Below are 15302 nucleotides of genomic sequence, written 5' to 3'. Positions count from 1 at the left end.
TATCCTAAATGATCCTTTGGATTTCCTAGGACTTTACTGATTTTCTCTTGTATTTTTCTATGTTATTTTGGGTCTCATTTATCTCTTACTGTATATTTCCACTGAATTGTTTTACTCTTCACTATTCCCTTCATAGCACTTACAACTTAATTGCTTCTTTCTACATTCTAAAAGTGTAAGATAGATCTTGATTATAGAATTCTTTTCTATCATGAGCTTGTGAACTGTTATTTTCCCACTAGTCACTCCTTTGGTGGGATCCTATAAATTGAATATAGTCACTATTCCTAAATTCAAAATATTGAATTGAAAAACACTTTTTAATTTCTTTCGTGATTTCATTTTTCACTTTGGGCTACTTTTGGAGTGTGAGATTAAATTCCTAAATATTTAAGAATTAATTCCATGGCCTGAATTTCATCTATTTGTGGAGCTCCTACCCTGTACTCAACAAGTTCTCATCCAAAGAACTTCCCTTGTTTGCTGATAAGCGAAACTAGCATTTTGGAGGAGTGTAAATGTGAAACTTGATTAGGCCTTGTTAGATTCAAGTATGAATCTAGAGATAAGAGTATGATACACAGATAGCCTAAGCTCTCAAGCAATGCTTCCTGGGCTGGCCAATGGAAAGGGTACACTTGTGAACTTCTACAAGGGAATGTGTAATGGAAGTCTAATTGGTTGGAAAGAATGTATAATATCATAGTCAAATCACTAGTAATAGGTGATACATGGATCTACATTACATGAATAGTGTTTCTACCTCTTACAAATGATGGCATTGTATCCAAGCATAGTTCACAGATTATTAACTAATTTTCCAGTCTATTTAAACAGTATTTCTTTAGCATCATAAACTCCTAGGCAGAATGATCTAGTTAAAAGTCTACTTTAAAAGAACTCATTACCTTAATTTGATTATTAATTTTGTTCTCTTTGAGATTCCATGTGTAATAAGATTGTTTTTCATGAAATTTTTGTCTTTCAGTTTCTCTATTTGTTGTACAAGTTTTCCATAATATCCAAAGTATATAATTTGCTTATCAAACAGAAAAAAACAAATCAAATTATGTACATCTAAAAGCTAAAAATAGAAATATTCTCAATATTTTAATGATCACTGCAGAATTTAATTATCTCTCATTGTAGGAGTGAAATGTTACAGTGATGAAAGTGTGTTGCATTAAACTTGATAAGCTTAACATTTCTGACTTAAAAAAAAAAAACAAAAAACAAAAACCCAAAAACTAGAAGTGGAACTGTGGCTTGAGCCTTGAGCAAAAAAAAAAAAATCACAAGGACAACACCCAAGCCCTGAGTTCAAGCCCCAGGATCGGCCCCACAAAAATAAAAATAAAAATCTCTAGTATATAAAAAGAAACTATGAAAGTATGATTACACCAAACAGCTTAATTTTTTTTTTGGTTGGTCCTGGGGCTTGAACTCTGGGCATGGACACTACCCCTCAGCTCTTCAGCTCAAGGCTAGCACTCTACCACTTGAGCTACAGTGCCACTTCCGGTTTTCTGGCGGTTTATTGGAGATAAGAGTCTCACAGACTTTCCTGCCCAGGCTGGCTTTGAACCGCAATGTGATCCTCAGATCTCAGCCTCCTGAGTAGCTAGGATTACAAGTGTGAGCCACAGGCACCTAGCTCAGCTTACATTTTTATATGATTCCTCACTCAGTTTTTCAACATAGGAAACATTAGAAAATTTAAGAACCTACCATATAATCCTTACTATTTACATATAAATTGCCATCAATACTTTTATGAAAAGTATCCTCCCTTCCCCAAAAAAGGAATAAAAGGGCCTTATTAACATACTCTTGTCTCAAAAAATATAAAGCACAAATAAAAAGTCCTTTAATCTATCCCTTTACCAAATACAAATCACATCTGTTCTAACTGAAACTCTGGTCATTTAACTTAGGAGGGCAATTTAAGGAAGAATGCTTACATATAAAATCTGTGCCTTAGAGAATCAGCTTCTATTAATCCACATTTTCTTTTCTTTTTTTTTTTTGGGTCCGGTCGTGGGGCCTGAACTCTGGGCCTGGGCACTGTCCCTCAGCCCTTCAGCTCAAGGCTAGCGCTCTACCACTTGAGCCACAGCGCCACTTCCGGCTTTTTCTTTTTGCTTATGCAGTGCTGAGGAATCGAACCCAGAGCCTCATACGTGCAAGGCAAGCGCTCTACCACTGAGCCACCTTCCCAGCCCCTAATCCACATTTTCTAAGTGGTAATTTATTAAGAACACTTTCCTGATGATCAGGTTCACTGTATGTCTAGCAGAGTAATCTCCCAGTATGCCACACAAATTACCGTTACAATTTTTCCATATATATATGTATGTGTGTGTGTGTATATGTATGTGTGTGTGTGTGTGTGTGTGTGTGTGTGTGTGTATATAAATACCTCAATGAGTGGCTCTCAGAAAGATCAAAAAGTAAATGTAACAATCATACAGTTGTTTAAACTTTATTTTTATATGCTTATAAGATTTCGAGTACAATACATCAAACGAGACAATTGGAAATTAACAATGTATACGCAGGAAGAGTATAAAGAATACATACAGGATACATTATTTGTTGTGAGGATGCAAAAGAACAGTGTTTTTGGCTTTAAAATTCTGATACCAATGTCTATTATAACATTCAAGTAAAACATGTTTCAAGTTATTTTAAAAATAACTATATTAAAATGTAATTCTAAGACAACCTGCCTCGACCACGATCTTCAAAATAGTGCTGTTCAATTCTTCTACAGAAAGCAAGGAGGTTACTATAGTTTTTCACCTTCTCACAAAGTTCATCATTGGTCAGTCGAGTGGTGAGAATGGTGTACAGATGGCCAAATACTAGGGCATCAAGTTCAGTAGGTCTAAAACAAAAGCAAAAATGAGAATATCATTACTGAGATCTGACTGAATTGTTTTAAAGTTCATTTCCAACATAGTGTCTTGTGAGTATCACTGTTGCTTTGGTTCACCCTTTATCCTACCCTTTCTGTGATTTCCCTTCTCATCTCCAAATCAAATAAACAAGACAAAGTGTACTGAAATCAAAAACAGTGACCACAGGGAATAAATCAGAGGGAAAAAATGAAGAAAAAAAGAAATAACTGCAAACAGTGCACTAAAACAAACAAAACAACAACAACAAAACAATTTCGTTTCCATATCTTGGAGTTCATTTTAATTAGCATCATTTTATGTGGTCATATGTACACAGCTATGGAACTATTGTGACCTTCTGCTAGTACTATCTTAGGTGTATACTAATTACTACAAATGAGGAAAACCATGGAGCTTATATTTCTTTGGTCTGGCTTACTCAGTGTGATTTTTTTTTCCAATTTTTTCCATTTCCTTACAAATGGTACAATGTCATTCTTTCTGATGGAAGCATAGAATCCCATTGTGTATATATATCACATTTTCCTGATCTATTCATCTCGTGAGGGGTATCTGGGTTGATTCCATATCTTAGGTATGGCAAATTATCCTTATATGTCATCCTGTACCAGAATCAATTCCAAATGGATCGAAGACCTTACTGTAAGATATCCTGAAAACAGTAAGGAAGGGCTAGGACAAACACTAGGGCTCCTTGGTCCAGGTCAAAACTTCCTAAATACTTCCTAAATAAAGATCCAGAAACACAACAAATCACACAAAGGCTAAATAAATGGGATTACAGTAAACTGCAGAACTTCTGTATGGCAAAGGACATAGCTAGCAAGATCAATAGAAAGCCCACAGATTGGGAAAAGATCTTGACTTGCTATACAACAGACAAGGGCCTCATATCTAAAATATGTTTAGAGCTCAAAAAATTAAACCCTCCAAAAACAAATCCTCAAAGAAACAACCACCCATTAACAAGTGGGCTAAAGACTAAAAATTAGAGACTTCTCTGAAGAGGAAATAAGAATGGCTAATAGACACATTAAGAAATGCTCAACTTCTCTAGACAAAAAAGAAATGCAAATCAAAACAACATTGAGATTCTACCTCACTCCAGTTAGAATGGCTATAACCAAGAAATCTAGTAACAACAGATGCTGGAGGGGAAATGGCCAAAAGGGAACACTACTGCATTGTTGGAAATGCAAACTGCTTTGATCACTCTGGAAAGCAGTATGGAAGTTCCTCAAAAGACTAAACATAGAACTGCCCTGTGAGCCAGCAATCCCACATCTGGGCATTTACCCAAATAACCACAAACAAGGACATACTAAAGCTACCAGCACAGCTATGTTCATTTGTGGTTTTTTTGTGCCAGTCCTAGGACTTGGGTCCTAGGGCCTAGGTGCTGTCCCTGAGCTTTTTATGCTCAAGGTCAGTACTTTACCACTTAAACCAACGCTCCACATCAGCTTTTTTGGTTGTTAATTGGAAATAAAGAGTCTCATGGGCTTTCCTGTCAAGGATGGCTTCTAAGTATGATCCTCAGATATCAGTCTCCTGGGTAGCTAGTATAAAGGTCTGAGCCACCTTCACCCAAATGACTTTTCAAAATATTCCACTGCCAACTAAAAAGAAAAAAATTCACAGAATAATTCTACCACAGCTTAAAGAATGTATTATTCCTTTTTAACTTTGTTATAAGACATGAAAAAAAAACCTTAATTTGCTAGCTGCGACTTGCTTTTGGAAGAGGACTATTTAACTGTTTAAATATATATTAACAGATGATATTAATTTTATTATTTTAATCACCAAATAAATATAGTAGGGCTAAAGTATGTCAGGAAACTGTCAGATACAAAAACAAGAAAACGTAAATATAATTTATAAAAGTTTAATAGATTAAACTCATTTTTAAACAATAAGCTTCTTTTTTTTTAAAAAAAAAAGCAATTTAGATTTCTAAAGACAATCCTAAAGATGGTTTCAACATAAAATTTTCTAGGAATTTTTTAAATAACATAACCCCAGAACCAATGATCTATAAATGGAGCATCAACAGTCTATATAATATTACAACAAATACTAATGCCATTATTACTAAAAGAGAAAGCACTGTCATAATTATGAAATTTGTGTGTGTGCTGATCCCAAGGCTTGAACTTAGGGCCTCATGCTCTCATTTGGCTTGCTTTGCCCTACCACTTGAGCCATGCATTTTACTATCATTCCTATACTGATAAATTTTTGAGAAAACAAGTGTTAGCCACTGCCACTTACTAGCTATGATCCTAATTTCATTCTCCATGTAGCATTTAGACCATCTACCATATATTGTTCATTATGTCTCTTCTATCAAAATGTAGGTTGTATGATAGAGAAAAAAACAAAAAAAAAAAAACCCTGATACTTCTTTCCTGATATTTTCCCAACATTTACAACAATGTTTGGCACAGGTGGGTTCTTAGTATGTGTTGCATGAGTCAATAAAAGGCATATGCTTCTTATACCACACTGTAACTGCATTTACCTCTTTTTCTCACATTTTATGTTCTTTAATGTAAAGCCAACAATGCCTTAGCACAGTTCTTAGCACAGTAGTTAGGATCTGAAATAGTATTGGGTAAATAAATGAAAGAAAGAACAAAGAAAGCATCCTGCCTATGGAGGATCAATTTCCAGCATCAATTATTCACATTCTTTGAAAGTCTTTCCTCTTTGACACATTCATGAAGTGTTAACTACAGTGAACATACAGCCAAGCATGATGGAGCATGCCTAATCTCAACATTTGAGAGACTGAGACAGGGGGATCATGGGTTCAAGATCAGTTTGGGCATCAAACAGAGTTCTTGTCTAAAACAAAATAAATAAAAATTTTTTAAAAGCTTGATGTGCAGTATATAGTCATATTTAAGAAGGTAATCAATCATAGTTTTTTAAAAAAAATCATGAGTGTCCTTGGACTCAATAGCACCATCATCTTTTTATCACAAATGAAGAATCAAATAACAAACAGATCTTTACAAAGACCCAGTGAAATCATGCAGAGTGGACAAATGTAGAGCTAAGGTACTTTGAGACAAGTAATATGAACACCAACTCTTTCACATCCCTAAATCTTGCTCTCTTTTTGGCAGAGGAAATACTTGTGGGGGGGGGGGGGATATCTGCTAGGCCAGCCTCTACTGCAGCCATGCTACTGACACTTTCTGCTTTAGTTATGTTTCAGATGGAGCCTTGAGCTTTGTGCCTGACCTTGATCACAATCCTCTTACATATGCCTCCCACATAGCTGAGATTACCAATAAAAAACACTACAAGGGCTTCTTTGTTGAGATGCACTTTTGCTAAATTTTTGCCCAAGTTGTCCTCAAACCAGGATCCTTCCCATCTCTGCCTCTCTGCCTCCCAAGCAACACGTACCACCACACATAGGCCACCTAAACATTTCTTTTTTTTTAATTTTATTTTATTTGTGAACATGCTGTACAGAGGAGTTACAATTACATGGGCAGGATAATGCGTACATTTCTTACCAAGCATTGCAGCCGCCTCCTTTGTTTACCCTTCACATCCCTTCCCAGCCTCCCCCCTCCCCCCCAATCCCAATCCTTTTCCTTCCCCCCTCTTCCCCCCCCCGCACCGACGTTGTAAAGCTCGTTTTGGACTTGACAACTTGTACTTCTCATTGTTGCAACAGGTCCACCTGTATCCTTAAACAACTGGTTTTTCCCCATCTCCTCCACAAGTTATACTGACATCAAATATAGTGAAAGCAGGGGTTATACTGTTGGGGAGGGACATACAAAGCAACAAAGAGATAATCTTATAAATGCATTAGAAACACATGCATGAAAGAAAAAAACATTAAAATACACATCTAACAGTTCATTTTCCTGACATCACATTATCTGACCTTTTCCGCTTGACTCATACATATACTAGATATTGAAATTAAGGGAAACCATGGGACCTATGTTTCTTTGGGCCTGGCTTACTTCACTTAATATAATTTTTTCCAAGTTTTTCCATTTCCTAACAAATGGGGCAATGTCATTCTTTCTGATGGAGGCATAGAATTCCATTGTGTATATATACCACATTTTCTTGATCCATTCATCTACTGAGGGGCATCTGGGTTGGTTCCATATCTTAGCTATGATAAATAATGCTGCAATAAACATAGTTGTGCTGGTAGCTTTAGTGTGGTCTTGTTCATAAACATTTGGGTAAATGCCCAAAAGTGGGATTGCTGGGTCATAGGGGAGTTCTATGTGAAGTCTTTTGAGGAACCTCCATACTGCTTTCCAAAGTGGTTGAACATTCCCACCAACAATGAAGTAAGGTTCCTTTCTGTCCACATCCCCTCCAGCATCTGTTGTTGTTAGAGTTCTTGATTTTTGCCATTCTAACTGGAGTGAGGTGACCCTAAACATTTCTTAAAAGGTACCTTTTTAATTCTTGTTTAGTACTAACTACCATCACTTCTTGAATGAGAGCCTAAAAAATGTGAATAGCTTATGTAACTTCCAGGGTATAGCTATCCACTCTATAAATAAATGAAGGCTCTGAATGAGGTCAAGTGTATATGTGTGCTCAAATTAGAATGGTCCAGAAGAACCCCTGAAGTGATCCAAATGTATTTGCTGAAAACATACACTCACATAACTCCAAATGCAATGGATTATATATGGACAAAAGCATACAAAATTTATCTGGTGTTATATAAAATAGTTAATGTTCTGATATTACTTTAGAAAATATATGAAAAAGTATAATGAAATGGGGGTTGAAACAAACAAAATACAATTTTAAAAGCATATTTCTTATAATCCATAAATTCCAGCAATTCCTATTAACTGATTCTGATACACATAAATTATCAATTCCCATAACCCCTTCTTTTACAAATTCTTCTAGAAGTTACAAAACGATATGCCTTTGTTAAAATTCATAGATCTATACTCACAAAAGTATCAATTCTACTAAACATAAATTACCTGTAATCCTAGCTACTCAAAAGGCTGAGATTGTCATTCAAAGCCAGACTAGGCAGAAAAGTCAATGGGACTCTTTAACTACTAAAAAGCTATGGGTAGAGCTGTGTTCAAATGGTAGAGTACTAGCCTTGAGCACAAAAAAAAAAAGCTCAGGGACAGCACACAGTCTCTGAGTTCAAATCCCAGGACTAACACACTGGCACGCATGCACACACACAAATTTCAGCAATGAATCCAAAAAAATACTTGCAATTGTTATGACCCAAAATTTCTACTGAGTAGAAACTAAAATTTTCATGTACTTCCTGTTTTCTTTGTTATATAGTCCATAAAGAAAAAAATACAACTTTACACTATTGTGCTTAACAAATAGTTTATGGACTGTAATTTGGTAAGGCAGAAGTTCACTTCCTAAGAGCTCTAAGATATTTCAAATATACTGCAACATTTATCTTTATATAGAGACTTTTTATTAGGAAAACATTCCAGGATGATAAATATATTTTAAATTCCTAAGAAATGTGTTTCCTCATCTTGAATTATCTTTTTTTCACATTTCTGTTGGTTATCTACAACTTTCATTTGAATATCAAAATAAAAAAGTACTGTAAAACGTGAATATTTTCCATAAAATTTTTCTAGTACTCTTTTGCTTTGCTTACCCATTATTTCATTTTTTTTCTTTAGTTCTCTTTATCTCATCTCGTTTCACAAAAATATAGTTTATCTAGGTGCTTCTTAATATATTGTCATCTCTACATACTAGAAATAATCTACACACTGCTTACTTATATACTCCATATATATATTGGCACTCTTTTGTGAATCAGTTTTTTTATATTTTTATTGTAAAGATACTATACAGAGGGGTTACAATTACATGAGCAACGTAATGAGTACATTTCCTATTGAGCATTGTTACCTCCTCCTTTGTTTTTCCCCTACCATCCCTTTTGTCCCTACCTCCCCAAATCCCCTCTCCCCCAAAGTTGTAAAGTTTATTTTCAACATGGTGTCTTGTACATCTGATTGTTACAATGCGTCAACCTGTGTCCTTATTTCTCCAAATTAGAAAAATGTATATACAAGATGCAGGACACCGGAATAAAATACAGTGACAACAGGGGTTATACCATGGGGAAGACCATACAAAAGAAACAACAAAAAAAAATCACATAGTACATTTGTAAATCAAGTTTCTTGCTTGTCCTCTTTTCCAAAGAAAAGATCTTTGCTACAAGATTTCCCTTTCTCATGTCAAACAAAATCACTTGATTTCTTTCATGAGTCTTTTCTTCACATGCTTAGTGGGTCAAAATTCGATTCTAATGTGAGGGCATAAAAGAAAAACTAACAGGACTTATCTAAGTTCAGTTTATGTAAGAGCCAAGAACAACATTTAAGGTCTTCATTTTGGAATCTAACCCATATATCTTAATTTAAAATACCACTCTACTTACTCACAAAGGATTGACTCCTGCCATAGATAGAGAAAAATTACTGAGAAACATTCTGCCATGGCAAAATAAAAAGATAAGTTACTTTTCTGGAAATGAAGTTTATTTACACTGTAATACTGATTAAATACTTAGCTAAAATAAATTTAAGTTAAAATTATTTTGTTCTTTACTCAATCATTGGTGAGTGAAAATGTTAATCTAAATATCATAAGACTACTTCAAATAATTACATATTAATATCAATTAAATAGTTCCTCAGTCACCCCATTTGTTAGCAAATGGAAAGACTTAGAAAAAATTGTATTCAGTAAAGTAAGCCAGGCCCAAAGAAACATAGATCCCATGGTTTCCCTTATTTGCAATAACTACTATATGTCTAGGACAGCAGAAAAAGTCAAAAGCTATGTACATATGGCCATATAAAATGATGTTAAGCAAAATGAACCCCAAGACAGGGACACGGTGGTTTTTTTCTTTCTTGCTTGCTATTGATGTACTATAAGATTTTTTTTTGTTTCTTTTGTATGTTCTTTCCCATGGTATAACCCCTGTTTTCACTGTATTTGATTCCGATGCTCTGCATCTTGTATATCATCTTGTATATACATTTTTCTAATTTGGAGAGGGGAAGGGAAATAAAATGCTGAAATAAGGATACAGGTTGAACCATTGTAACAATGAGAAGTACAAGACACTATGTTGAAAACCAACTTTACAACTTCAGAGGTGACGGAAAGGGATGGTAAAGAAAAACAGAGGAGGAGGGTGGAGGTAACAATGCTCGGAAATTTACTCATTACCTTATTCATGTAACTGTAACAGTATTTTTACAATAAAAAACATACTAAAATAAAATAAAATGATAAAGAAAAAAATAGTTCCTCAAATACAAGTTCTTGGTTTTACAACTATTCTAAATTTGAACTTCTTATATAAGCTTAAACAAAACTGTACCCTTTATGAGGCAAAGTAATATCCTGCTATTTCCTCTGAATCACATGCCAAATGATCTCTAGTACTAACACTTTGACAATGAATTTAACTAAGAAGAAAAATAAAATCTATTCTATGGCATCCTCTAAAAAGAGTATACAAACTAAGGCACTCATTTATAAACTGGAATAATGCATACAAACTTCTGAGCTTGTGAACTAATATGAATTCAATATCACAAAGAAAAATATCCTAATAGTAACATTTGGATAGATTCATTTGTGTTAGGGACAAAATAACAGAAATAGAACATTGTTGCAGAAACTTTACCTATGCAGAATTCATGTTTTGAACTCTGACTTTTCTATTTCAGAGACCATCAGGTCTGACATTTTATATGTAGTATATTTAGAATAATATTTAAATATTTTCAAGTTGTCATCATAGTTACTTTTACTACAGATATTAATATCTTTATCAAAGGATATTTGGCGTGACTACAGAAGATGAATGCTTATGAGGATATAAAAGTAACATCAAATAAAGCCTTTTAAAAATTATCCATCTAAAAAGAAAGATACTTTGTATTAATAAACCAAGAAAAGGATAAACTTTCTAAGCAAATCACTGATATTAAAAAACTAATTTAAGCTCCTTTTAATGGATCACAAGATAACTTTTGATGTATTAAAATTATAATTTTTAATAAAGGAAAATTCATTCTTTGCCTATATTAGCAACTCTTCAAACTTCAAAAGAGAAATTATGTCAATGAAACATAAATTACTCAATTTGCATATATACATACATTTAATCTATATCATTTACTTTAATTTGTGCTTTACACATATTTTCACACTTTCAAAAGTTAATAATAAGACTTGTCCATCCATATTCTTATTGTTCAGTCTTACTGACATTCCTAGTCCCCAGAGTCACAGCCCATATAGACTGTAGCTATGTTAACAGCATCTTTATGTGTTTGTTGTACTTTCAAGTTTAGAGGCTAGAAAGAGGAAAGGAGACTATGTCTCACTGGTTGTTTACTTTTCATGAGACACTGTACCCAGCAATTGCCCCACATCTTATACCACCTTCCCAATACCAGATCTCTTAATCATGAAGACAGGAATAGAAAGAGAGAGGGTACCTCTAAAAGGTTTTCTCCCTCAGTTGAAAACGGAGGCTTAAAAACTTGAACACTACTAACTGGGAAGTGATGGGATTTAATCCAAGTTCTTTGTGCCCTGTTACTCATCTCCAAACAATGAGCCAGAAAAGGAGACAATGCATTGGTGGCACACTACATAGAGGTACACTATTAGGGAAGGGAGAGGAGAGGAGAGCAGGCAGTGAGGGGAAGAGCAAAAGTAGAGGGAAGGACTGATATGATGGAAGCATGATATATACATGGATGGAAACATTATGAAATCCATTATTTTGTACAATTAGAATGTATTAATAACTATACAAAAAGATTAAGTGTCCCTACCCCCAAAAACCTTTATTATACAATAATGACTGGTTTATATAACAACACTTAAGAAAAACTCAATGACAGAAACATTTTAGAAATCTTGATTTCCCAGAGCCTATCACAGTCAAGAAAGGCTACATGAATGTATAATAAAGTATTAGATTTTTAAAATAAGTCTATTTTATACATCAATCTCTCCCCCACCTCCCTCCCTACCACCCATCCTCATTCTTGAGGAAAGAATCAGTGGATGGGAAGCCATACCTGGAGGGCTAGAGTCCCTCCTTCTGCCTCTGTACCTAATCGGGAAAAGGACCAACTGCCTGGTCCCCACCAAGAAAAGAAAGGTTATAAACATTTCTTCAAAAAGTCAATTCCCACAAATCAAAGAAAGGTTCGACAAATGGGACTGCATTAAACTTCAGAGCTTCTGCATGGCAAAGGACATAGCTAGCAAGATCAATAGAAAGCTCATAGGTTGGAAGATCTTTGTTAGCCATACAACAGACAAGGGCCTCATACCTAAAATATACTTAGAATTCAAAAAATTAAATCCCCTAAAAACAACCACCCCATTAATAAGAGGGCTAAAGACTTAGAGAGACTTCTCTGAAGAGGAAATAAGAATGGCCAATAGACGCCAGGTGCCGGTGGCTCACGCCTGTAATCCTAGCTACTCAGGAGGCTGAGATCTGAGGACCATGGTTCAAAGCCAGCCCAGCCAGGAAAGCCTATTAGACTCTTATCTCCAATAAACCACTCGAAAACTGGAAGTGGCACTGTGGCTCAAGCAGTAGAGTGCTCGCCTTGAGCTGAAGAGCTGAGGGACAGCACCTAAGCCCAGAGTTCAAGCCCCCACAACCAACATACATAGACACACAGACACAGACACACACACACACACATACAAAAGAATGGCCAATAGACTCATGAAGAAATGCTCAACTTCTCTTGCCATAAAAGAAATGCAAATCAAAACAACATTGAGATTCTACATCACTAGAGTTAGAATGGCTATAATCAAGAAATCTAATAACAACAGATGCTAGAGGGGATGTGGCCAAAAGAGAACCCTACTGCACTGGAAAGCAGTATAAAGGCTCCTCAAAAGACTACCCATTGAGCTCCCCTATTACCCAGCAATCCCATTTCTGGGCATTTACCCAAATGGTCACAAACAAGGCCATACAAAAGCTACCAGCATAGTTATGTTTATCACAGTATTATTCACCATACCAGATGTCCCTTGGTAGATGAGTGGATCAAGAAAATGTGGTATATACACACAATGGAATTCTATGCCTCCATCAGAAAGAATGACATGGCCCTATCTGTTAGGAAATGGAAAGACTTGGAAAAAAATCATATTAAGTGAAGTAAGCCAGACCCAAAGAAACATAGGTCCCATGGTTTCCCTTATTTGCAATAATTAGTATATGTCAGAAAAGGTAAAAAGCTATGTACATATGACCATATAAGATGATACTAAATGAAATGAATCCCAAGATACGGTCACAAAAGGTTTTTCTTCATCGCTGTTGTATTTAATGTACTACGTGATTTTTTTTTTGTTTCTTTTGTATGTTCTTCCCCCTATGGTATATCCCCTGTTGTCACCGTATTTGATTTTGGTACCCTGAATCTTGTACATCTAATGTGGGGAGGGGAAGGGGAATAACAAAATGCTGAAACACGGACACAGGATGACCCATTGCAACAATGATATTCACAAGATACTATGTTGGAAATGAACTTTACAACTTCTGACTGGGGGGAGGGGGGAAGGTACTGGGGGAAGTGAGGGAGGGAAAGGATAGTAAGAGAAAAACAAAGGAGGGGGTAACAATGTTCAACAAGAAATGTACTCATTATCTTATTCATGTAACTGTAACTCCCTGTAACAGCATCTTTGCAATAAAAGTAAATTTAAAAAAATACACAAAAAAGCTAATTCCTTTGTGATAAAGGAACTTTGCAGTCAAATAATACACAAAAGAAACTAAAAAGGTACAATATTAAAATGTCTTACTGCTTGTTGAAGAAATATGGTTGTGTTCCCAGTCTTTGAGAAAGAGCTTGACAGCACTGGTCTACATCTTCTAAGACCTATTATTGGCAAGGGACCCCAAAGGAAAATATTTAAGTTAGGAAAACAATTAAAGTATCTAATTTGTATTACAATTTATAATAAAAATGTAAATTGAGGGTAACGTTTCATTATATATTTTCAAATGACTACAGATGACGTAAGTAATAATGCTTTCTATGTAATAGGAAAAGGGTGAATTTTCTTTAAATACACTTGTTACTGGTAAGGATCACTATAGCAGGTTTACTCTCAAAACTTCACAGACTAAAAGAGGTTTTCTTGAATTAAGTCATTTTGCATATATTTGCCATATACAATTGAAACTGCTTACCTACCACAAGTAAGGGCATTTCAGTTTGTTTTCCTACTCTAATTCATTCCATCCTTATTTATTTACTAAACACCTAGTTTTTACTAAACACACCATTTACTAAACAAATTAGTTAAATGGCTTGCTAGAATTAGGGGTAGCCTTGGCAAAAAGAGATTAATCAGTTTAATGATGCTTAAAAACATGACCTTGGGAGGTGGAGGGGAGAGTGTAGTTGTAGAGATGGAAGGGCTGGGATGGTAAGGGAAAAACAATTCTATGCCTCCATCAGAAAGAATGACATTGCCCCATTTGTTAGGAAATGGAAAAACTTGGAAAAAATTATATTAAGTGAAGTAAGCCAGGCCCAAAGAAACATAGGTCCCATGGTTTCCCTTATTTGCAATATCTAGTATATGTATGAGTCAAGCAGAAAAGGTCAGATAATATGATGTCAGGAAAATGAACCCTTAGACATGTATTTTAATGTTTTTTCTTTCATGCATGTGTTTCTAACGCATTTATAAGACTATGTCTTTGTTGCTTTGTATGTCCCTCCCCCACAGTATAACCCCTGCTTTCACTATATTTGATGTCAGTATAACTTGTGGAGGAGAGGGGGAAAAAACAGTTGTTTAAGGATACAGGTGGACCTGATGCAACAACGAGAAGTATAAGTTGTCATGTCCAAAACGAGCTTTATAACGTTGGTCAGTCATGGGGCTTGAACTCTGGGCTTGGGCGCTGGTCCCTGTGCTCTTAAGCTCAAGGAGAGTGCTCTACCGCTTGAGCGCTTGAGCCACAGTGCCGCTTCTGGTTTTCTGGTGGTTTGCTGGAGATAAGAGTCTCACAGACTTTCCTGCCTGGTCTGGCTTTGAATCGCAATCCTCAGATCTCAGCCTCCTAAGTAGCTAGGATTACAGGCATGAGACACCGGTGCTCTGCTCCCCTTATTTTTAAGTCCTGATACTGAAGATCATTATTTATTGACATAAAAGATGTCCAGAATATATCACTCAATGGAATATAAAATTAGATTGTGGAGTAGTAGGCACAATACAATCCCACATTTAAGGAAAATATTAGCTAAGAGACATCTACAAGAATTTCTCCAA

The 15302-nt window shown here is 35.4% G+C and overlaps 1 protein-coding gene across 1 annotated transcript in view; it reads right to left on the bottom strand.

Moving 5' to 3' along the window:
* Window positions 1-2466: 2466 nt before the first annotated feature.
* Window positions 2467-15302, bottom strand: part of Mtx2 (metaxin 2) — a 50774-nt gene continuing 37938 nt past the window's right edge. The window contains exons 9-10 of the mRNA XM_013030486.1: window positions 13818-13894; window positions 2467-2887 (exon numbers count right to left, since the gene is read on the bottom strand). Of these exons, the coding sequence (XP_012885940.1) occupies window positions 2716-2887; window positions 13818-13894 (249 nt within the window). The 3' untranslated portion in view covers window positions 2467-2715. The remainder of the gene's footprint in view (window positions 2888-13817; window positions 13895-15302) is intronic.

This window comes from Dipodomys ordii, unplaced genomic scaffold (assembly GCF_000151885.1).
Source record: "Dipodomys ordii isolate 6190 unplaced genomic scaffold, Dord_2.0 Scaffold5, whole genome shotgun sequence".
Classification (NCBI taxonomy): domain Eukaryota; kingdom Metazoa; phylum Chordata; class Mammalia; order Rodentia; family Heteromyidae; genus Dipodomys; species Dipodomys ordii.
Note: the sequence above shows the minus strand (reverse complement) of the source record. Positions and strands in the feature narration are given on the sequence as shown.